Genomic DNA, 24177 nt, shown 5'->3' with positions numbered 1-24177 from the left:
GCAGTTGGCTATAACAGAGGACAAAAGCCTATAGCAACAAAAAGCATTTGTCCATTTGGGATTTATTTTCAGTGGTTAGCATGGTCAGGTTAGGTAGTATTTTTGTGAATTCCAGGTCACACTTAGAGTACCACTACCAAAAGAAGGGAGAGAGAACACTTATGGAACCAAACGCCTTCTTTGAAGAATCTTCACTGAATGTTTCTGACTTGAGATCACTGTCTTTGTTTAAATTACAATGGAAAGGATTAAGTTTCTATTGATAAGGACCTCAGGCCAGCTGAATTAGACTTTTGGTGTTTGGGAACTCTAGAAGATTGATGTTGTACTGTGAAGTTTCCCAAGTTTTTAGGATTGTACTAAAAATGCTAGTGTGGTTTCATAAACTCTCCAAGTAATAGTTTTCTCACTTTTAGTTTTCAGGACACACCTGTTAGTGCTCAGTGATCACCCCTGACAGGTTGGGGCGGGGGTTATACGGAGGAGATATCATTCCTGGTGGGCTCTGACAATATGGGGTACCAAGGATTGAACACAGGTTCCCCATGTGCCAGGCAAGCATACTGCCTAATGTACTGACATTGGATCCCATCAGTTTTCTCACTTTTGAAATAGGAAAGTAATGCCATTCATCTTATAGATAACTGGAGGACTTTTTTAAGTTAAGTAATAAATATGCAGAGTACATGGACATAGGTAAGCATTTACAAAGTTTGTGGGCCACACCTGGCTAGGCTCAGGGTATTTTCCTTGCTCTGTGTTCAGGGAGTACTCCTGCTGATGCTGGGAAACCATATGTGGTGTGTGTATGTGTGTGTGTGTGTGTGTGTGTGTGTGTGTGTGTGTGAGCAGCTGGGTGCAAGGCAAGGACCTCAACTCCTGAATTATCTCTGACCCTGGGCAAGCTTTTTTTTTTTTAAGTCTTTAGGCTTGCACCAGGTGACACTTAGGGGTTACTCTAGGTTCTGCATTCAGGAATTACTCCTGGTGGTGCCTGGAGGACCACATAGGATGCCGGGGATCAAACCTAGTTCAGCTGCATGCAAGGGCAATGCCCTACCCACTGTACCACTACTCACTTGCTCCAGTCCTTAGGCAAGCATCTGACATGAGCTTCTCTCTTGAGTTAAAGACAATGTTCTGATAGCATCATTCTGGGACTGGCTGGTCTGGGGTCTCAGGTACTTGAGAGAGTATTTCCTTTTCTTTCCTTTGTTTTGGATGTGGAGCATGACCAGCAGTGCTTGGTGGCTACTTCTGGCACGGTGCTCACGAATTTCTCTGGGTGGTGCTGGGGGACTGCAGAACAAGGGATTTAACCTGATGATCTTGCATGTAAAGCCTGTGTTTTCTCCTCCTCCTCCTCCTCCTCGTCTTCTTCTTCTCCTCCTTCTCCTCCTCCTTCTCCTCCTTCTTCTCCTTCTCCTACTTCTTCTCCTTCTTTTTCTTCTTCCTCTTCCTCCTCTTCTCTTTTTCCTTCTCATCCTCTTCCTCCTTCTTCCTCTTCCTCTTCTATTTCTCCTCCTTCTCCTCCTCCTCTTCCTCCTTCCTCTTCCTCTTCTTCCTCCTGCTCCTCCTCCTCCCCCTCTTTCTTCTCCTCCCCCTCTTCCTCTTATTCCTCCTCCTCCTCCTCCTTCTCCTCCTCTTCCTCCTCCTCCTCCTCCATCATGCAAGACGTGTATGTGCTCTACTACTGAGCCACATGTCCAGTCCACAGAAGTAATTCCATAGGGGAAAACAGGCGTGGTGACATTTGACTAAGGAGGGATCTTAATGTGTATTGTATCACACGGCTCTGGCTAAATGGCAAAAAATTCTCTATGCTCAGTAGTAAAAGCAAAATTTAAACTAAGGAGTTGGTAATAGATTTCAGAGTAAAATGGTGGAGCACAGGGCCCTGTAAGACTGAGGAAATTTTATAACGGTCTCATGTCTATTGTGCTTCCTTTTCTTACATATTTTCCTATTAGTGCTACTCAGCACTTTCCAGAGTTCTGGCCTCCTGGGGCTAAATGCTTTTCATTTAGTGCCATTATATTAACCTCAGTTTCCATGGGAGAAAATGGAGGCTCAGAGAGGTTAAGTAAGTAATTTCTGGTCTGACTTAAGAGATGGATCTCTGAATACAGCATATCACTTTTAGGGTGGTTGAATTTGAGACTTGACACCCTAAATGACTGTTAATTCATTTAACAAACATTTAATGAGCAATTACACTATGCCTTGCACTATGTTAGTATCTGGGGACTTAGAAATGAATGTAAGACCACAAGTAAAATAAAACAGTTACAGTTATTGAGTGCTAATTCTGTGTTAGACACTTTATATAATGCTAGTTCCTTTTAACTCTCAACTACCTTGTCAGAAAAATACTTAAAAACAAACAAACTTTTTTTGGAGGCTGGAGTGATAGTATCAGGGGTAGGGAACTTGTCATTCAACTGGTTCGATCCTGGTATCCCATATGGTGTCCCAAACACTGCCAGGAGTAATTTCTGAGTGCAAAGACAGTGCCCTCCACCACACCAGTTTTTTTCTTTTTCGCCATACCCCACTGTGTGTGGGCTTACTCCTGATTTTGTGCTCAGGGATCACTCCTGGCAAGGTTTGGGGGAACATACAGAGTACTGGCATTGAACTTGGTTTGACTGCTTGCAAGGCTATATCATTTCTATGTCCCCCCCCCTTTTTTTTTTTTAAACAAATGAGGTAGTTGATTGAGATCAATAGATTGGCCCAAAGTCATATGGCCAAGTTCAGTATCTTTAACTTCCAAGTCTTTTTTTTTCTTCCAGAAATAAAAGTTTCTCTTAGTTTTTTTGTTCTTGATTTTTTTTGGGTCACTTCTGGTGGTCCTCATTTAGCCATGTGGTACTTGGAATTGAAGACAGGTTTCCTGCATGCAAAGCATGCAGTGCTCAGTCCACTGATCTATCTCTCTGATCTCCCTGGGCAACTTTTTTTTTTTTTAAATTTAGAGACGACAACTATTTATTTATTTATTAAAAAGTGAAGTAAAATAGTTTTATTTAAAGAAAAAATTTTGGGAAGGGGGTGTGGAGAGATAATATAGCAGGTAAGGTGCTTTAGAGACAGGAATAAGCTCTGAATATCACTGGGTATGGAACCCCAAAACCCCCCAATTATTTTTACTTTCTTTGTTTTGGGGGCACTCCTGGCAATGCTCTTAGGTTACTCCTAGCTCTGCACTCAAGAATTACTCCTGTCGAACTCAGGTGACCAAATGAGGTACCCAGGAACATGGTTGGCCATGTGTAAGGCAAGCATTTTACTCTCTGTACTATTACTCCCAAGGAAATTTACCTAAATAGGAGGAAAAGAGTGGGAGGGGGAGAGGGAGTGGGAGAGAGGGAAGAGGGAGAGAAAGAGAGAGACTGAGAGAGAGAAGAGAGAGAGAGGGAGAGGGAGAGAGAGAGAGGGAGAGGGAGAGAGAGAGGGAGAGAGAGAGAGAGAGAGAGAGAGAGAGAGAGAGAGAGAGAGAGAGAGAGAGAGAGAACATGGGCTTTTCCAGAAGGGGAAATAGTCTCAGTAATTATCTTGAGGATGAACCAGTTTTTTTTTTTTTTTTATCATACCCAATGCACAGGGGTTACTCCTGGCTCTACACTCAGGAATTACTCCTGGCAGTGCTCAGGGAATGGGATGCTGGGAATAGAACCCAGATGGGCCGAGTGCAAGGAAAATGCCCTTCCCGCTGTGCTATCACTCCAGCCCCAAGGATGAACCAGTTTTGTACCATGCATATGGTGATTTTTAAAACTATTTTCTCATTTTCTATTTTATTGATTTATCTTATTGCTAGATGTTTAAGTATTTGTCTTTTAAACAATTGTTTACTGATTTATGATTATAAATATTTTCCCTCATCCAGTTATAAAATACCACTTCTCATCTTCTGCTTTTTTTTGTAGTGCATTGTGTGGTTTACCTAACCTTTCAATCCATCTTGTATTTAACTTGAGATAGATCGACCGCTACATTTGGAAATCAGTCTCATCAAAGGTCAACTTTATTTTCAAATGACAATAGCTAAAACCGAGTGCTTACAAACAGGGTCGCTTTTGTTTTATTTACCTATTTTTGGGGGGAGGGGTGCACACTTGACTACGCTGTGTGTTTACTCCTGACTCTGTACTCAGGACTCACTCTCGCTGGTGCTCAGGAGACCGCATGTGGTGATGAGACGAACCAGAATCAGTTGTGTGTAAAGTAAGCACCTTATCCACTGTACTATCTCTGGGCCCCTATGGTTTGGGTCTAAGGCTCTGCCATTGCCGTATTGAAATTATAGCAATTCTAAACACGGGCCCTGCACTTACGTTTTACCCTGGACCCAGTCAATCTTCTGTAGCAACTCGGCTTACAAGTTCCAGCACTATACTTCTTCTCAGTCTGTTATTTTTCTCCTGTTCCTCTTCATTGGACAAATTGGGCAATGGAAACTGGAACTAAGGTCACAGAGCCACCCAGCTCGAGCAGAGCATTTGGCGTCCTGGCGGATCGAACCCGGGGCCCCAGAGAGGGGAGGCGCGCTCTGCACCACTGCTTTGAACGTTGAACGCAGTCCTCGTAGTTCCAGAGGCGCCCTGGTAAAGTCACCAGCTGCAGCGTGTGGGGGTGTCACTGGGCGGGGGGCGAGCCGCCGCGGTCCTTCCGCAGCCGGTGCAGCGTCGCGGCGGGAGCCCGCGTGCCTAGCCGGGAGCCGAGCGCGGCGGCCCGGGAGCCGGCCGGCGGGATCCCGCCTTCTGCCCGCGGCGGCGCGCGCTCCGAGCGGGCGGGCCCTCGCGCGCGCAGCGGTTGTGTCGCTTGCGAGTTTCCCAAGTTCACACAGGCCCTGGGTTGGCATGGCAACCAGGCAACCTGTTCCAGAGCCGCCTGCCTTCTCCGCACATGCCGCTGCCATCGCTGGCGCTGGGGCCAGAGCCTATCCCAGGATGCACCGCGCCAGCCCAGTCCCCAGTGGGCCGCCATGTTGTCGGAGTGAAAGGTAAGGGGGAGCGAGAGCGCCGGAGAGAGAAGATCGGGGGGCTGAAATCCATCTTCATCCTACCGCTCCGCCCGTGAGTATCCGCACCCCGCCGCCCCCAAACGCTGCTCCGGACCCCCAGCGAGCAGATTGCCCCCTTATATTGGCGTTGGAGAACGGTTGGGCTGGCGAGAAGGGCTTTGGAAAAGCCTCCGGGGCCCGAGCCGAGGCTTCTCACTCGCTGTTCCTCATACATGTTTTGGAGTCAGCAGCAAGGCCCCTATTGTTATCAAAGGAGGGAGGGGGTGGGGAGCGGGGTCGAGGCGAGGCGAATGCGGGCTGCTTAGGCCCCTGCCCGGGACGTACATGTGCCTCTCTGTTCCTGCTCGGCCCAGTTGGAGCCCCCCGAAAGGTTGATGTTGCCGTTCGGCTTGCTTTCCTTTTCCTTTCTTTCTTTTTTTTGATGGGTTTGCGAAACCCCGAGTCTTGTCTGGCCGCGAAGTGTTATTCTGAGCTCCCCTGGGTTTCTTCGACTTCTTGGGCTTCCGTGGCAGCGCCGAGAGAGGAGGAACAATACATGGCTTTCGGAGCAGCCGTGGCCCTCGCCGACGTTCGAGACCCACCACGGGGGGAACTTTGCCAGCCTTGGCTGTGGCTGAGTGTCGATCAGGAAGTTTCAGATCGCTCTCAGGCTCCTGGGTGCTTGTGGCCTTTTGTTTCCGCGGGAGCTGCTGTTTTTTGGTGGTTTCTTCCTCTCGGAGCCCCCGGGTTGCGGGTGCCTTTGGGTCCTGCCTCGACCCGGGGCTCCAGCCCGCGGCAGTGGGAACCGGGGAGACTCGAATAGTCCATAGTTTGAGCAGCTCCCAAACGCTCTCGGTAAACAAGGCATCATCTGCTAGACTTCTCGGTACCACTCCCACGTCCAGTGGGGACTCCGCTCCCGAGTGTCGCCTGCGCCCCCAAGCCCCCCATGCCCCCGCACTCGTAGTAGGTTGCGAGGGTTTGGGCCAATCCATAACTCTGGGAATTGCTACTCTTTGTTGTCTGCTCCAGAAAGCACCGTTCGGAGATCAATCCGTTCGCTTCCCACTCTTCCTGGGATTGAAAATGAGAGTTGATGAGATTTCTCCCCCCCCCTTTTGATTCTTGGTTACTTTGGAAACAATGGGTCTACAGCTTGAGCTTTTTTTTTTTTGGCTTTGGCTTTGGCTGGCCTTGTGAAAACACCTGAAAACTCACCAGGGCAAACCCCGAGATTTCATTTCCAGTGCAGTTTTTTTCAAGTGAGCAAAACCAACGTCTTGATCTATTGCCAGTTTTAACTTTATAAGACAGTCGTGTGTGTTCGTTATCTAGATCTTTGAGAAATATTTACTGCTTCTGAACTTTTAGTGTTTTGCCTTAACTACAATTGAGTTTGTGACTAAGGCCATCGCTTTTCGAAGTTGAGCCTGAAGTTTAGTTTGGGTTTGAGAGAACTTGCTTTACAATTTATAACCACAGAATGTTTTCTTCCAGTGTGATAAAATAAATAACTTTAAAGCTTCTAAGCCTTTTAGTAAACAAAAAGTGAGTTATGGAGATTAATTAAACCTTATTCCTTTGAAATTAAATTTGCTATTTAAAAACTAATAAACTTGATCTAAACAGTTTGAAAAGTGGAAGACTAATCAACACTTATTTCTAGTAGTTTAAAAGAGTTATTTTTATATGTCATACTTTGTAAAAAGTCACATTTCAGCTACTGCACAACTTCTAGTGAACTTGAGTTTTTTTTTTAAAGGTATCGTCAACTTAAATGTTTCGTAATATTAAGGGCTTAATAAGTTTTGCTGTTAATTTTCTAAAATAGTACAAAACTATCCAAAAACGTTTGTTACTTGCTTGAATTATTTGCTCACTATCAGATTGTCCTTCTGCCTGACTTTCTGTTTGAGAAACTTGCCTTGCCTTGCCTTGCCTCATTAGGTAAAGCAGGAAGTCTCAGGGCATACAGATAGCTTTACAAAAGCCAATTGTTTTGTTTGAACATTTTTATAGGAGTCTTTCCCCTACTCTCATATAGCATGAAGTTGTCTTCAGTGTGTCTCAGAGTTAAACAGCTAATTTCATATGGACATTCAGTGTTAGAAAGATCTATTAATTTTTTTTTTAATTTTAGGAAGACTAGCATTTGTAGTCTTAGGAATACTCAATTGAAAATTGGAAAATTTTGAATTTCTTCTGGTCTTATCGAGGTGACTTTAAATTTATTGAAAACTTTTTTCATTTTGATTAAAAACATGAGCCATAAAAGAAAGATGTCTTCCATTTTCTAGATGAGGAAATGGTGTTAGGTTGCAAGCTTAGTGGTAAAATTTTGGTTTGGGGGCCCTGTTTGGTTCAAATACTTTTAGATATTTTCTTGGAGAAGAGAATGGGATTGGCCTGCTAATAAGAGGGCAATGAGTTCTTTTATAAACCAAACAGGGAAGGCACTTTGCAAAAGATTGATGGTAAAACACAGCTATAACTTTCTAAATATAAACATTTTGTTCATGAAAGCAGAAATTAGAGCCTGGAAAGTACTAGACTACCCTAGTTCCCTAGTAAGGTTCCCGGTTGGAATTGAGGACCGAGAGTAGGATTTCCAAATTAGGCTTCGAACAAACTGCAAATTCCATTGTCTTTTTACTTCTGGCTTCAAAACATGAATATGTTGTTAAAAGCAAATATGTCTTTATTGGGAGGTTTAATTATTCCATAAAGAGAAATAATAGTTTTATCACAAATTTGGTTAGTCTTGATTTTGCAGTGCCACAGGTTTAGGGAGTGCTGAGGCATTTGTAGCAGAGTTAGGGTCACAGTCTTGAAATTAGACTCCCATGGCTATAGGCAGGTGTATTCTAATTGGTAACTGATTACTTTGTAGCAGTTTTTAAGCACTCTGGCTGAAAGTGGTGAGTGTAACTTATAAGGGAAGTTTTTTATTTTAAGCAAATTAAGTCAGAATGTTTCTTAGTAACATTTTAAAGAATCTTTGTTGTTCCTTGCATGAAAGAGTAACAACAGTATCTTGTTTATTTTCTCAGAATTAAGAACAAGATTTGGAAACAAAAAGAATTTTGATGTGAATCCCTTCTCAGCTCAGTGGCTTTGGACATATCATAACTTCCCTGTATACCTTACTGTTTTTATGTTTTAATGCTTTTGTGTTAGTTAGATATTATATGCAATATATTTGCCATGCAGTTGTGTTCAGGGATTTTTTTTTAATTTTTAATTATTTGGCTAGTAGGTTCTCTGCACTAGTAAAGAGTTTGGATTTGGTTTGGTCTCATCCTCTTTATAGGAGTTGAAGAACTAATAATGATATGATCACAATTAAAGTTGTAAAGTATTGGTAAATATTTTGATTTTTTTTTTCTTTTACCAGCAGCAGCTAAGAAGGGTCAGGCTAAGAACACTTTTTTTTTTTTTTAATTGCTGTTTTGGTCAGGGACCTTGGTATTTCTTCACGTAGCATCCTATGAATTTGGTGTATATTTCAGAGTTTTATTTTTTTTTTTTTGGGTGCCACACTTGGAGGTGCTCAGGGCTTTTTTCTACCTCTGTGTTCAGGAATCATTCCTGGAGGGGCTTGGGGGACCCTGTGGGGTGCTGGGGATTAAACTTGGGTTGGCTATATGCAAGGTGTACCCAATTTTATTTTTCATTTTTTGGGGTTAAGCCTGATATTCAAGGAGGGCTGTTAGTTTAGGAATTATGGGATGCCTTGGATTCAACCCGGGCTGCCACATGCAAGGCAGATGGCCCTACCCATTACTACCATTCCATCTCTGTGGTCCCAATTTTAAAGTTGCTTTTTTGTTTTTGTTTTGAGCCACACTCAGCAATACTCATGGGTTACTCCTGGCTCTACAGCTCAAGGTTTACTCCTGGCTCTGCAACTCAGGGGTTACTATTGGTGCTGCTTGAGAGGCTATATGGGATGCTGGGGATTGATCCCGGGTCAGAATCAAACCCTGGTTGACTGTGTGCAAGGCAAATAATGCCCGTACCCTTTGTACTATACTCTGGTCCCTTCAAGTTTTTTTTTTTTTTAAGTTTTGGAGCCACACCTGACTGTGTTTGGGGCTTACCGTTGGCTTTGTCCTCACCCCTGGAGATGCCTTGGGGACTGTATGCAGTGGAGGCAGAGAGGAACCAACAGGGATCAACCAAAGCAAGGCAAACTTGTGTTGCCTTTACTGCCTCTTCAGTTCTATGCTGGACATTAAAAAATATAAAAGGGTTTAAAAAGTTCTGAGCATTCTATGAGTTGTTACTGATTTTATGTAGAATATTATTTTTTGTTTGGGGCCCACACCAGTTGATGCTTAGGGTTACTCGTGGCTATGTGCTGAAGGAGTAATCCTGGCAGGGCTTGGGAGACCATAAGGAGTGCTGGGGATTGAACCCAGATTGGCCTTGTGCAAAGCAAGTGTTCTACCCACTATACATATCTCCAGAACCAGAATTAAAATTTTTGTTCATTTTATTGACATAAACTGTGCCAGTTATTAAGTGACATTTTATAAGACTCCAGTTAACTTACGTATCTGTGACTATGGACTTAAGGTGTAAATAAATTAGGTAGAACCATTGATTAAATCTAATTCTACAAGTTATCTGTGCTAACAACTTGCTTCCCTGCAGTTGCCTTGGGTATGATCTCAAACCTTGTCAGAGTGCCTGCCATCACCTGTATTTGTTTCCATACTAAACAGTCACCAACTTAAAACTGGAAGTATCACTTTAAGAAAATTGTGTGTATATTTATTGGGGCCAGAGAGAGAGTACTGTAAAGTGGGTTAAAACTCTGGCCTTGCATGTGGCTGAGCTGGGTTTGATCTCTGGCATCTCATATGGTACCCCGAATACCGTCAGGAGTGATCTCTGAGCACGATAGGTGTGCCCCTCCTCTTCAAGAAAAAAAGAAAATTGTGTATAATAACTTATTTATTTTAAAGTTTTGATTTTGGCCCAGTTTTGATAGTTGGTGCTTGGAGACAACTCCCAGCTCTGTGTCTGGGGTCGTGGGTGGATACTCTGGGAACCATGGTGTGCTGGGGTGAGCCTTTTGCATGCTAAGCATGCACTCCAATCCATTGAACTGTCTTTGGCTCAAAATTGTGTATATTATTTTATTAGATATTTAACTGCTTTCTAGAAACTGTGTGTAAATGCTGTAGTGCAAAAGACGTGGGGCTCATTTTTAGCTTGCTGCGTGTCAAGTTACTTACATTATTTTTTTAACATTCGTGTAACTTGTTTGTCTTTAGGTGTTGGTGGAATGAGCGTTGCATGTGTCTTGAAGAGAAAAGCAGTGCTTTGGCAGGACTCTTTCAGCCCCCACCTGAAACATCACCCTCAAGAACCAGCTAATCCCAACATGCCTGTTGTTTTGACATCTGGAACAGGGTCGCAAGCGCAGCCACAACCAGCTGCAAATCAAGCTCTTGCAGCTGGGACACACTCCAGCCCTGTCCCAGGATCCATAGGAGTTGCAGGCCGTTCCCAGGACGACGCTATGGTGGATTACTTCTTTCAGAGGCAGCATGGTGAGCAGCTTGGGGGAGGAGGAAGTGGTGGAGGCGGCTATAATAATAGCAAACATCGATGGCCTACTGGGGATAACATTCATGCAGAACATCAGGTAAAAAAAAGTTCACTATTTCAGCTTTGAAACTCGTACAATTGCTGTCCACTTAGGATTGCTGTTTTTAGTGAATGCTTTCTAAAACCTAATTTGTTAATTTTATTTGGTTCAATCACTTGTTTTGAAGAATGGTTGTTATGATATTGTAATTGGATCATTTATTTTTTGGTGATAAATAACATGACCAATTCATTTTAATAAAAGCTTTAGACTGATGTAAATGCCACATTCCATTTCTGGGTATACTTTTCTTTTGGGGTGTCACATCTGGTGGTGCTCAGGGCTTCTGGCTCTGTGCTCAAGGATCATTCCTGGCAGTGCTTGGGGGATGATATGGGTTTCCCTGAGTGAACTTGGGGTGGCTATGTACAAGACAAGTATCTTACTCTGTTATCTCCCAGACCCCATCTGGATACGCCCTTTGGTACTCAGGGATTACTCCTGAGTGCATTCAGGGGACCATTATGGGGTGCTGGGATTGAACTCAGGTTAACCCTATGCAAAGCAAGCACCTTACCTGCTGTATTATCTTTGTGCCCTGGGCTGCTTTATATTTTAAATTTATTCATTGATTTATTTTAAAAACAAAGCCACCCCTTTGCTCCCCTGGCATAATTTGAGAACTGTTTGGGCTCTTGATAAGCTGAGTGTATATTTTAGAATCTTTCCAGGGTCTATCTTGTGGGTAATTTCTCATTTTTATTTTTTCTGGCTTTTGGGCCATACCTGACCATGATCAGGGGCTATTCCCTGTACATTCCTCTGGGTCACTCACTCCTGGCTTGGGGACCATGGGGTGTTGGTTATGAAATCTGGGCATATGAAATATAAAGCATTAGATCCTACTCTTCGAGCTATCTCCCTGGCTCTGACTTTTGTTTTTTAGATACTGTAATTGAAAGTAGCAGAAAGTAATAGAAAGTTTTACTATGAGCAGAAACTGCTTATATGAAAACTTATGTAATATTTTTAATATTGATGTAATATTTTTGTAATATTACATTGTAATGTAATATTACAACGTAATATTTTTAATATTTTTATTTTTGGATCACACTTGGCTGTACTCAGAGCTTACTCCTGGCACTGTACTGAGGGGTCTGTTCTGGTGGTGCCTGGGGGACCCTAGGTGGTGCTGGGATATATGTGAGTCTGGGGTATGTGTAGGTATATGTGTGTATATGAGATTTGACCTGGGATTGGCTACATATGAGGCAAGTACCATTACCCCTGTACTGTCTCTTTGAAATATAACTGATATACTTAAACTGAATAGTTAATGTTTGTGTCCGTGGAGCAGGTATGACTCTTAGGTTTTAGCTTTCTCCTCTTATTCTAAGCACTTGTTTCATTGGGCAATTTTTTGTTGTTATTTTGTTTTTTGGCCACATGCAATGGTGCTCAGGGCTTACTCCTAGCCTTGTGCTCAGGGATCACTCCTGGTGGCGCTTGGGAACCATATAGGGTGCTGGGGATCGAACCTGGGTGGTTTGTGTATAAGGCAAGTGCCTTACTCACTGTTCCTCATTGGGTTAATTTTTTTTTTTTTAAGTTTTTGTGCCACACCTGGCAATGCTCTGGGGTTGCTCCTAGCTCTGCACTCAGAAATTACTCCTGGGGCTGCTCGGGGAGCCATATGGGATGCTGGGGATTGAATCAGGGTCAGCTGCATGCAAGGCTAGTGCCCTACCCATTGTACTATCTCTTCCTCCCATTATTGGGCTAATTTTGGCTTCTGGGTTTTGGGTCTTGGGCTACACTTGGAGGTACTCACTCATTTCTCTTTGCTCAGGGATGGCTCCTCGTAGTGTTCTGGGAACCCTTATCTCCTCAGGCCCCCTTGAACTCTTAAGGTGAGGCAAAAAGAAAGGGCATGTCTACGGAGGCATTCCCAGGCTAAGATTTAATTCTAATCATTAATTCTAATCATTAGCAGGGGTTTTTGAGTGTGTGCATTTGGACTGAAGTTTTCTTTTTTGATTTTTTTTTTGAGCTACACCTAGAAGTGCTAAGGGATCAGCCCTGGTAGGACTTGGGGGACCAGATGGGGTGCTGGGGTGCTGGGGTTTAAACCCTGGTAGACTGCATACAAGACAAGCACCTTGGTCGCTGTACTAGCTCTTTGGCCCCATGCACTAGCTTTTATTCAATGTTATTTTGGGAAGATTACATTAGGTAAAGACTGAGACAAGTTAGATAGCTATTCTAATGACCCTGGTGTGAACAATGAACAAGAATGTATGGCAGGGGCCAGAGAAATAGTTTGGACAAGGCATTTGTCTTGCATGCTGCTAACCTGGGTTTGATCCCTGGCATCCCATATGGTCCCCCAAGCTCTCCAGGAGTAAGACCTGAGCACAGCTGGATGTTGCCTCAAAACAAAAACAAAAAAGAATGTATGAATTTAGATAAGCACAAAACTTGATGACTTGAATTAGAAATTTTAGGGCCTGGATGTGGATAGCAGCCTTATGTGTCTGAAGTTCTAGTTTGATCTCCACACCCTCAAAAAAAAAACCAACAAAAACCCAAAATTCAAATCATGTTTATGGCTGGCAGATGGCTCAAAGGATTTGAGCACATGCTTTACATGCAGGAACCCCTTATTCTATTTTTGGCACCACCTGGTACTCCAAGCACTGCTGAGCCACTCTGAACACCCACATTGGGCACTGCCTAATGGCCCCCTCCCCAACAAAGAAATTCTACAGAATTTAGGCCCTGGAAAATGAATAGGGTTAAAGAACTGGTGAGGAGGCTCTAACTTGGATATAAGTTAGTCAAATTTTATGGGTTATGGTGAATTTGGATCAGCACTTGCAAGTATGTATACTTGTAGAGAGAGATCAGTGTAGATGTTTGATTGGTTGTCACTTGTAGAGAGCAAAAGTGGAAGTTTTTATTTGGCTTAATGAAATTTAGAAATCATAAATATAGGCTGTGAAAATGTGTATTAGTAGATTTAGAAAATTTTATGGTGACTTTTCCTAATGATAGACTGCTGGATAAAAACTGAGAGGAAGTAGCAAGGTTACTGCATGCAAGGCAAGTAGTACCTCTCAACCCTACTCACTGTACTATCTGGCCAGGCAGGTCAAACTCTGGCCTTTTTTTTTTTTTAAATAAAATAATTTATTGGAAAATATAAGAGAAAGAAATTTCCCAGACAGGAAAGAACTCAGTATAGGACTAAGTTTATATGAGTACTTTATATTCATTTCTTCATTGTTACTTCTTTCTAAACCTCCCTACCCCCCATTTTCTTTCTTCCTTTCCCCTCTACCTACCTCTTTTGATAATATTTGTTTTTTTTAATACTTTTTTGTATTTTTGGGAGTTACATTCCTGGAGCTGGAGGCTTGGGGGTTGCTCCCTGGTGGCGCTTGGTGGCCTTGGAGTGCCAGGATGCTGCATACAAAGCATGTATTCCAACTCTTCACACCATCTCTCCAGGTCTTTATTCTCCTGTTTATGAACAATCACTCTTTTACATTTCGAGGGAGTTTTGGTTTTGTATTTTTTTAGTTTTGGTTTTCAGGCCATATCTGGCTGTGTTCCGAGCTTACTCCTGGCTCTGTGCTCAGAAGCCCACATACAGGGCCGGGGCTAGAACTGGGGTCAGTTGTTACTTGCCAGCATCTCAACCCCTATACTTTCTCTCTTGCCTAACTTAAATAGTAGTTTTAAAAGTGAAGCTCTCCGTTTCTGAATAGCATTAAAGATTTCAAAAAGCAAAGCCCAACGTTTAGTGTTGGACTTGTAATAGTTTCATTCTCATTGTGAAATGTTTTCTCTGTAAACTGCTGTGTGATAAAGTGGGTGATGAAATAGGGAAAACATTTTAAGGTTGACCAGTTGAACTCTGATCTCTGTACTGGACTTTAGGGGGTGAATAGGCATTTAGAGGTAGTTTTCAACTTTTTTGTAGTTACACAGGTCCTCAGATTGGTGGTTGAAAACCACTGATTCAGGGGCTGGTGTGATAGTACAATACTGACGGCATTTATTTGCCTTGCATGCAGCTGACCTGGATTCAATCCCTTGCATCCTGTAAGGTTCCCTGAGCACTACTAGGAGCAGTGCCTGAGCACAGCCAGGAGAAACCCCTGAGCATTGCTGGGTGTGGTCCCAAAACAAAAAACAAAGCAAAATACAACTACTGATTTAAAGGACATTAGTACAGCTTTCTCACTTTCAGTAATAGCCTTTTGGTGCTAGAATTTATCAGTATGTAGAATACACCATAGATTGATAGCCTGTGGGAGATGATGATGATGATGATGATGAGAAATAGAAAAGCTGATTAGAAAGTAAAAGGAAAGAAAAACTCCTTGGCCAGGGAGGAACATAGTAGAGGACTAAGTTCATGGTGATAGTTATGAGAACATGGCAAAGAGAGGATTCCTCCCTTTGACTATTTGTAGCCCCCTTTCCCTTTAGTTGGTGTTGGTCTCTTAGTATCCTGTCGTGGCTCCTAGTCTTAATCTCCAGGAGCTTCAAATTCTTTTCTTTTTTTCCCCTTTTCCAAATTCGTAAGCATTGTAGTTAATCAATATTCCATTAAACCGAGAGCCCAAGTTTCCCCCTTTCCAAGAATCCAGTCTCTCTGGGAGGTCTTTTTCTGTTTCCTCTACTAAATTCCTCTGTAAGCAGTGTCTTTCTGGTAAATTGCTTCGGTACCTTAGTTTATGAGCCAGTGGCATTTTGTTAACATGTATTGAGTAATTCATGTGTTGTTTTCTCTCTTTTTCTTCAGCCACACCCCATGGTGTTCAGGACTTCATTCCTGGCATGCTTGGGGGATCACATGTGGTGCACAGGGATTTGAACCAGGGTCTGCTGCATGCAGAGAGAGTGTTTCAGCCTCTGTACTATCTGGCACCTGTTTTCCCTTACATGTTTTGTAAGAGCTTTTTGAGTTTTATTTGGAGACCACAGAGATAATGATGTATTTAGTCAAAAGGACTACCAGCAGGCCTTCTTTGACTATAACCTTTTTTTTTCCCTCTTATTTTGACTGCACCTGGAGGTGCTCAGTGCTTACTCTCCTTGGCTCTGTACTCAGGGATCATTCCTGGTGGGCTCAGGGGACCATGTGAGTGTTGGGTATCAAACCTAGTTCAGCTGTGTTTAAAGGCAAATGCGAGCTTCCGTGAAGTGTCTGCCTGCAACGCAAGCACCTTACCCACGAGACTTACTATCTCTTGGGCTCTTTTTTTTTTTAAAGTTTTTAGAATGCAGATCTTGGGGCTGGGGAGATGGCTCAGAGGACTGAAGCATGTTCTTTGCATGTGGGAACCCCAGATTTCTTCCCTGGCACCTCATGGTTTTTTGAGCACCACTGGGAGGGACCTTCAAACACTGAGAAGAAGATTCTAGCACTGCTAGGAGTGATCAAAAGCAAACAAAAAGAGTTTGCCTAGTTTATTTGGGGCTGGAACAATAATACAGCAGGGAGGAAGTTTACCTTGCATGTATCCAACTTGGATTTGAACCCTGGCATTCCGTATATTCCCCTGAGTCCCACCACCAGAAGTGATCCCTGAGCACAGAGCCAAAAGTAAGCCCTGAACACTGCTAGAATTGCCCCCACTGCAAAAACAAAATAAAAATAGTCTGTTTGTTTTTGCTTTTGGGTCACACCGGGTAGTGGCTGGGGACTACTCCCAATGAGGATTTGTTGTGGGCAGTGCTTAGGGGACCATGCAGTGGCAGGGATCAGTGCCAGGGTCAAACTCCTGCATGCAAAACATGTTCTCAGTCCATCGAGTTCTCTCTTTGACCCTCAGCTTTTTTTCCCCCCCCTTTCTTTCTATCCTGTATGTGGTGCTGGGGATGGAACCCAGAATCTCTAAGCAATAGAACCCTATTTCTGAGTCCTGTTCTTTTCATGTCTTTCCACTCTTCTCAAAAAAAATAGTGTAATACAATAAGCAGTCAGATGCACTTTTCTAATGCTGTGTGGCACCTGATTGTGCTTTTGGGCGGCAGTTTAGAGATTCATAATAGGATTACTTTTTTTCAAAAAGTCTTCTGGGGTGGAGCACTCCCAGCATTATTCAGGGTTGCTCCTGGCTCTGCACTCAAGGGATAATTCCTGGCAGTGCTTGGGGGAGCATATGGGATGCTGGGGATTGAACCTGGGTTGGCTGTGTGCAAGGCAAATGCTCTACCCGCTATACTGTCTGTCCAGTCCCAATTTCAGGTTTTACTGTGGAATGAGGTTAATAATTTTGGAATGAGGGGTGGATACTTAGTACAGTGGGTAAGACCTACAGGTTTGATCCTTGAAACCCTAGGGGTCCCCCAAACCTACTGGGAGTGATCTCTGAGTCAGGAGCAAGTCTTGAGCATAGCTAGCTAGGTGTGATTCGAAAACCAAAAGAAAAAAATTGTGGAATAGAAGATAATGAGATGCAACATGATAAAGTAAGAGTATATCAGGAAAATGGAAGTGGCAAATTTAGAAATATATATGTACCAGAGTAGTGGATTATAGAATTTGCTGTATCCCTTTGGTTAAAGAGGAAAATGGATTGAATCAAGAGATTCTTGGGGCTGGAGTGATAGCACAGCGGATAGGGTGTTTGCCTTGCACGTGGCCGACTTGGGTTTGATTCCCAGCATCGCATCCCATGTGGACCCCTGAGCACCTCCAGGAGTAATTCCTGAGTGCAGAGCCAGGAGTAACCCCTGTGCATTGACAGGTGTGACCCAAAAAGCAAAAAATAAAAAAATTTAAAAAAAAAAGAGATTCTTAGAGGAAAAAAAAACCATAGTTATTCTTCAGTGCTGTGTTTTAGATTTATTACCGATGTGCTGAAATGTTTTGTGAACTGTAAAGCAATGGCTGATGCTGTTTTCTGTTACACCTCTCTGTATCGGCCCGAAGACTACACAGATCTTTGTACATTTTCTCTCAGGCATCAGTGTTTGCTGATTACTTTGTGTGGATTGAACCTGAGTATAGACTTGTCCTTCTAAGTACTGGAAAAGAACAACATTAAAAAAAAATAAAATTCTGCCCCTTGCTTAGAATATTTTATGTGTGAAAATGGCTCAACACTCAGTGATCAGCGGCTGGAGTAATAGTACAGCTGGCAGGACCCTTAACAAGTTTGATCCCCAGCATCCATTTGAATATTTCAGGATGTGGCCCCCAGATCAAACCCAAACAAAATCTCCCCAACCCCCATGTAGTGGAACAGGACTTACTGTGAATGAAGCACTGTAACTAACATGAGTAGGGGGGTTGGGGATAGGGATCAGAAGGATGTCTTCATTGCCCTTGGTTGTGAGGGCTTTAGGACTCCCCCCTCCCTGTTTTGATCTGTCTATGAATTCAGCTTCTTTATCTTGTGGATATAATACGGGAGTCATAATGGACAGTGATTTCAACTCAGCTGACTGGTATTTTACCTCCTGCTTTGAATATTGTTAAATGGCCAGTGATCTACAGTGGGCTGGGTACATTCAGTATTTAGGAGTAGAAGAAACGAATTTAGGTCTGAAGGGTGTATCCACCACTGCTGGAAAACCATGGACCCTTGGGTCCCAGTGCTGAGAACCGCTGATAAACCTGCAGGTGAAGACTTCTTGGACATTCTCCAAATGAATCTGCACTTTTTTGTTTTGGGCCACATTCTGAGGTGCTTAGGGGCTACTCTTTGCTTGGTCCTGGTGAAGGGGCTCAAAATGATCTGAAAGGCTTCTGTATGTAATGCATGTATTCTTGCCCCTTTACACCATCTCCCTCTCCTGGGAAAGAACTTGTTTTTTTTTCATACTGTTTTCTAAGAACTGTTGACTTAAGTGCCTTATTAATGTTCTCCGAGAAGCAGCAAACATGGATCGACTGCCTTTAGTGAGTGTCCTTTTCTGGTTGAAATGTGGTTCTTAGTGATGAGGGAAAGGGGGGGGAGAGAGAGAGAGAGAGAGAGAGAGAGAGAGAGAGCGAGAGAGGGGAAGAGAGGAGAGGAAGAAGGGGGGGAGAGAGAGAAAGACAGAGAGAGAGAGACAGGGCAGGGGCAGAGAGAGGCAAGTCTTATCCCTCCTGGGGAAGGTCGCTCCTGCTTGGGAAACCATGTAGTGTCACAGGTATTGTGTGTGCTCAGCCTGTCGAGCCATTTCCCTGACATGTTTCTTAGTGTTTTTGGACGAGTAAGGAGAGGCTGCTAACATCCCAAGACTGGGATGAATGGAGACGTTACTGCTACTGTCTCAAGTAAATCGATGAGCAATGGGGTAACAGTGACAGGGATGTGTATTTGTTTTTTTGAGCTACGGCTTACTCCTGACTTTGTTCAGGGATCACTCCTGGTGTGCCTTGGGGGACCACACGGGATGCCAGGGATTGAATCTACATCAACTGCATACAGAGCAAGCTACCCACTGTACGATGGCTCTGGCCTAGAGTAAATTAAGTAAAACATAAGAATTAGTATTGTGTTTCTTACTTTATTTTTAAATTGTTCATTTATATTTATGGTTTTTGGGCCACACCTGCAGTGCTCAGGAGCTATTTCTGGCTCAGATCCCTGGCAGTGTTTGGGGAAACACATTTCTGGGTATCAAATCAGGAGTTCAGTATGTAAGGCATGCGTCTTAATTCCTGTGCCATCTTCCTGCCTTATTCAATGTTGTTTTTAGTTACGTCCAGCTGTGCTTTAGGGCTTACTCCTGACTTGGCTCTTAGGAACCACTTGGGCAGTGCTCAAGGGATTGTATGAGGGTTCTGGGAATCGAACCCAAATTGGCTTTGTGCAAGGCAAATGCCCTAGCCACTGTGCTATCTCTACAGCCCCACAGCAGCATATTTTATTGAATAATAGTCCATCATATAGATTTACTACATTATAATATATACATATGTCAATATGTATATCCTTCACCTGAGTTTTTAGCTCTTAGGGAATAATAATGCTATTAACATACATGTAATGCTGTTATATACACCTTACGATTTCTCATTACCATGTATACCTCAAGATTTTTTTTTTTAAACTTCTTGGGCCACAGTGGGTGATATTCAGGGATTACTTCTGGTTCTGCTCAGGAATCACTCCTCGCGGTGGTCAGGGGACTGTATGGGATACTAAGGATTGATCTTGGGGTGGCCTCATACATGGCAAGTACACTTTCTGCTGTAGTATTGCTCCAGCCCCATCCTCAAGATTTTTAAAGGCATATAAACGTACAGGTAGGAAAACTAATGGAGATTTTATCATTTTTACCAGTGAATTTTAGACATAGAGCTATATGAAACCTGATATCATCAATTTAGTTTTGTGCCACATCCAGCAGTGCTCAGCAGCTACCTCAGACTCAGTGCTTGGGTGTTATTCCTGATGGTGCTCTGGGGACCATCCAGTGCCACTTATAGAACCTGGGGCTCCCACACGCAAAGCATTCACTCCAACCCTTTGAGTCATCTTCTGGTCCCACAAATAACAGTCTTTCCTGGGGCTAATCACAGTTCTTCTCTCATGCCCTTGTCTCTGGTGATCAAGGTTCACTTTTGGTTCTGCACTCAGGAATTACTTCCTACAGAGCTTTGGGGACCATATGTGTGCTGGGAATTGAACATCGTCTGCTGTCTAGAAGGTTAAGCACCTTAACCCCTTTTCTATCTCTCCAGTCCATAACTTTCTTTTTAATCTATGAAGGAAGTATTTCTAGATTAATGGCATCAGTAAACTTGTTTATAACCCAGGAAATGGAATAACATAGATTATAGAGAACAAGTGTTTCCAGAGTTATATTTTTAAGAAATCATTGTCGGGTTCACACCTTGGCAGGTCATCCAGCAGTGGGGTGGATCTACCTCTTGAGCAACACTTTCAGCCCTGGGAGTTACATACTTCAGATGTTATAAATATATACAGCCAGTTGATCTAATGATGAGTAATATTTTGTTGTTAAAGATCCCTAAGAACCTTTAACAAGGGAACAGTTTTAAATACTTGTAGTATTTAAAAGCACTGGAACTACTGTTAATTAAAACATTTTTGGGGGGACTGGAATGATAATACAGTGGGTAGAGCACTTGCCTTGCATGTGTCCAACCTGGGTTCTATCTCTGTGCTGCATATGATCTTCTGGTACCCCATATGATACCCCAAACTGCTAAGAGTGATCCCTGAGTGAAGAGCCAAGAGTAAGCCCTGAGTACTGCCAGGTGTGGCTCAACCTTCTCTTCTCCTTTCTTCCCTTCCCCGCCACACAAAAAGGGTGTTCTTTCATTTGCTAAAAAGTTGTGGATTCATATTGTATTTTTTTAAAATTCAGTTGGTCAAATTAGGGAGATACTAACTTATTGGTCAGGAGACCATGTGGTACCAAGGATTAGACCCTGGATCTCCCACTGGAATGCTGAAGCATTCATTTCAGCCTTCGAAATATCTCCCTGGGTCCAGATAGATATTTCCAAATATTATAAATCTGCTATGTCTTGCCTTTGTGTAAATTTTTTTGTCTAATTTTTTTTTCATTGCACTCACTATTGGTATAAGTTCCAAGTTCAGCTAGAGCATAGTGTAGATACACTGTTTCAGTTTACTTCTAATACACACTTGGCACCCTTTTTTGTATCACACTTGATGGCCATTTGATACACCCATTTAAAATAGTCAGTGAGCCAGTTCATCTGGCTGGAGCACATGCTTTGTATGTAGGAGGCTCAAGTTTGATCCCTGACATCCTATGGTTTCCAGAGCACGAACCAGGAGTAGGCCCTGAGCGCTACTGGGTGTGGCCCTCAAATCAAAACAAAAACCTATTCAGTAGTGTTTATATAATCAGTATTGTGTAGCTATTACCACAATCAAATTTCAAAACATTTCCATTATTCCCAAACGAAACCCTGTTTCTATTATCAGTAACTTTCCATTTCCTCTCATCTCCCCAGCTTTAGACATTCATTAATCTGCTTTCTTTGACTAAATGAAATTTTATTTTGATAGTTCATGATTATTAAAAAAAATCCTCAAATGATCTTTAGACTTTTTAGCAGTTTGGTTAATTTTCTTACTGACTTATCTTGTGCATATAAAACAGAATCCTCAGTGTGCATAGTTTTTTTTTTTTTTTTTTGGCCACACTAGCAGTGCTCAGGGCTTATACTTGGCTCTGCATTCAGGGATCACTCCTACCAGGGCTTGGGGGACCATATTGGTTGCTAGGGATTGAACTTAAATTGGCTGTATATAAAGCAAGTGACCTACCTTCTATCCTCCAGCCCCCATAGTTTTAAACTAGATGGGGTCAGTATACACTTGTGTGTATACCCTCTAGTTTTGGGCCACACTGATCACTGCTACTCTGGCTCATAATTTTGGTATTTGTAAGGAGATCCTGGACCTTCTGCACACAAAATATGTGCTTTGAGATCTCTCTCTGGCCATGTATATTAGTCTTCCTTCGTACATGTGGTCATCCTATCATGCCAACAAATTTCTATGCTTCCTTTTTAAGGATCAGCCCACCGGTGCTCAATGATTATTCCTGCATACAGGAATTACTCCTGACGGTGTTCTGGGGACCATATGGGTTGCCAGGGATCGAATCTGGATTGGCCGTGTGCAAGGCAAATGTCCTCTCCACTATCCTATCTCTTTAGCCCCTGTTTTGACTGATTTATCCTGGATTGATGGGTTTTTCAGGTTTTAGGTTGTTTCAGGCCCTTTTTTTTGGGTTTGTTTTTGGGTCATACCTAGCTGTGTTCTGGGCTTTTTCCTGGCTCTGTGCTGAGGGATTATTCCTGCTGTACTTGGGGGGCCATATGAGGTGAGGGGCTCAAACTCCATTTGGCTTTGTGCACGACAAAGCGCGTTGTGCTGTTGCTCCAGATTCTTTTGACAGTCTAAATATTGCAGTAAAGAGTGTTACAGTAATATTTGTATTCTGACATCATTTTAGAAAAATATATATTCCTGTAAGTAAAATTGACAGATCAATACAGTTAAAATTTTAAAACGTTTCCACAGTTTTCTCCAGATTATACCAATTTACAGTTATACCAGCATTCTTTCTATTTTTTTGCTCTTGATATATCTTATTTTCAAGTTTATAACTATATTTATGCCATTCCTCAGGGTCCCATCCCCAAGCAGTGTTCAGGAGCACTGGGGACCCACTGTTAGTTCTCCATCAGCGAGGTCAATGTTTTTCAGTGTGAGGGTCAGAGGATGAAATGCTGCTAGGGCCCTGTGTTGCGGGGGATACCCTAGTCACTACAGCAGTGCTGGAGGCCTCCAGGGCTTTCCTGGTGATGCTTGGGAACTGAACGTGGAGCTGGGAATTGAACCTGGGTTGGATGCTTGTTTAACATGCCTAGTATGTGCCCTAACTTCTGTATTATCTTCAGGCTGTTGCTTATGTCTGGTTTTGGTTTGGTTTGGCTTTGTGCTGAGGGATTACTCCTGATGGGGAGTAGGGGACCTTATGTGGTGTTGGAGATTAACTCCTGGTTGGCTACATGCAAAAGAAAAAACAAGCCCACGATGGTGAAGGGATTGGTATTGAAACACTATATGCCTGAAACCCAATCATGAGTAACTATGTAATTTCACAGTGATTAAATAAAAAATATATATGTTAAAAAGATTAACTGTCTATAAATATCTAATTATTTACTTTTTTTTTTCTTTTTCGGGTCACACCCGGCGATGCACAGGGGTTACTCCTGGCCCATGCACTCAGGAATTACTCCTGGCACTGCTCGGGGACCATATGGGGTGCTGGGAATCGAACCTGGGTTGGCCAAGGCAAACCCACTGTACTATTGCTTCAGCCCGCGGTCCAAATAGTTTTAATTTATTTAAGTCTAATTTAATAAAATCTCACTCTAAACATTTTGGCTCTATACTCAGGATCACTCCTGATGGTGCAGGATGGGGGTGGAGTGGGGGTGGAGGTTGGGGACAGGGGGGTGGGGGGGGACGGACGCATGGGATGATGGGATGCTAGGGATCAAATGTTTGTCAGCCACATGCAAGGCAAGCGCTCTACCTATTGTACTATATCACTGTGGCCCCACTCTTAAAACTTTTATGAATAAGTTGAGAGTCAAATTTTTATATACTTAAAGTTTCCTTGTTTTTGGTCTAATGTATCAGAACTTTTTCTTATGACAGTATTTTCAGTCTTCATTCTATTCAATAGTCTTATTCTTTCCATAGTCTTAACTTTCCTAATATTTATCACTTAGATTCCTAAAGTTTTTATTATTTTAGGTAGTGTATAGTGAACATTTTTGCTTATCAGTACTTGTAGTTTGAATTTTTTTTTATGTAGGAGTAAAGGTAAAGGCCCTCCCGTTGATCGTCGATTTGCTCGAGCGGGCCCAGTAACGTCTCCATTGTTGTTACTGTGTCTGGCATATCGAATACTCTCGGTAGCTTGCCGGGCTCTCCGAGAGGGGCGGAGGAATCGAACTCGGGTCGGCCATGTTGGCCGCTTGTAAGGTGAACGCCCTACCCGCTGTGCTATCGCTCCAGCCCTTATGTAGGAG

General features: G+C 42.9%; 1 protein-coding gene across 13 annotated transcripts in view; it reads left to right on the top strand.

The window, feature by feature from the left end:
• The first annotated feature begins 4985 nt into the window (after positions 1-4985).
• Positions 4986-24177, top strand: part of PUM1 (pumilio RNA binding family member 1) — a 145668-nt gene continuing 126476 nt past the window's right edge. For all 13 annotated transcript variants that reach the window (XM_056122718.1, XM_056122717.1, XM_056122707.1 and 10 more), the window contains exons 1-2: positions 4986-5081; positions 10291-10664. In XM_056122718.1, the coding sequence (XP_055978693.1) occupies positions 10302-10664 (363 nt within the window). In that variant the 5' untranslated portion in view covers positions 4986-5081; positions 10291-10301. The remainder of the gene's footprint in view (positions 5082-10290; positions 10665-24177) is intronic.

The sequence above is a fragment of the Sorex fumeus genome, unplaced genomic scaffold (assembly GCF_029834395.1).
Source record: "Sorex fumeus unplaced genomic scaffold, SorFum_2.1 ptg000047l, whole genome shotgun sequence".
Lineage (NCBI taxonomy): Eukaryota > Metazoa > Chordata > Mammalia > Eulipotyphla > Soricidae > Sorex > Sorex fumeus.
Note: the sequence above shows the minus strand (reverse complement) of the source record. Positions and strands in the feature narration are given on the sequence as shown.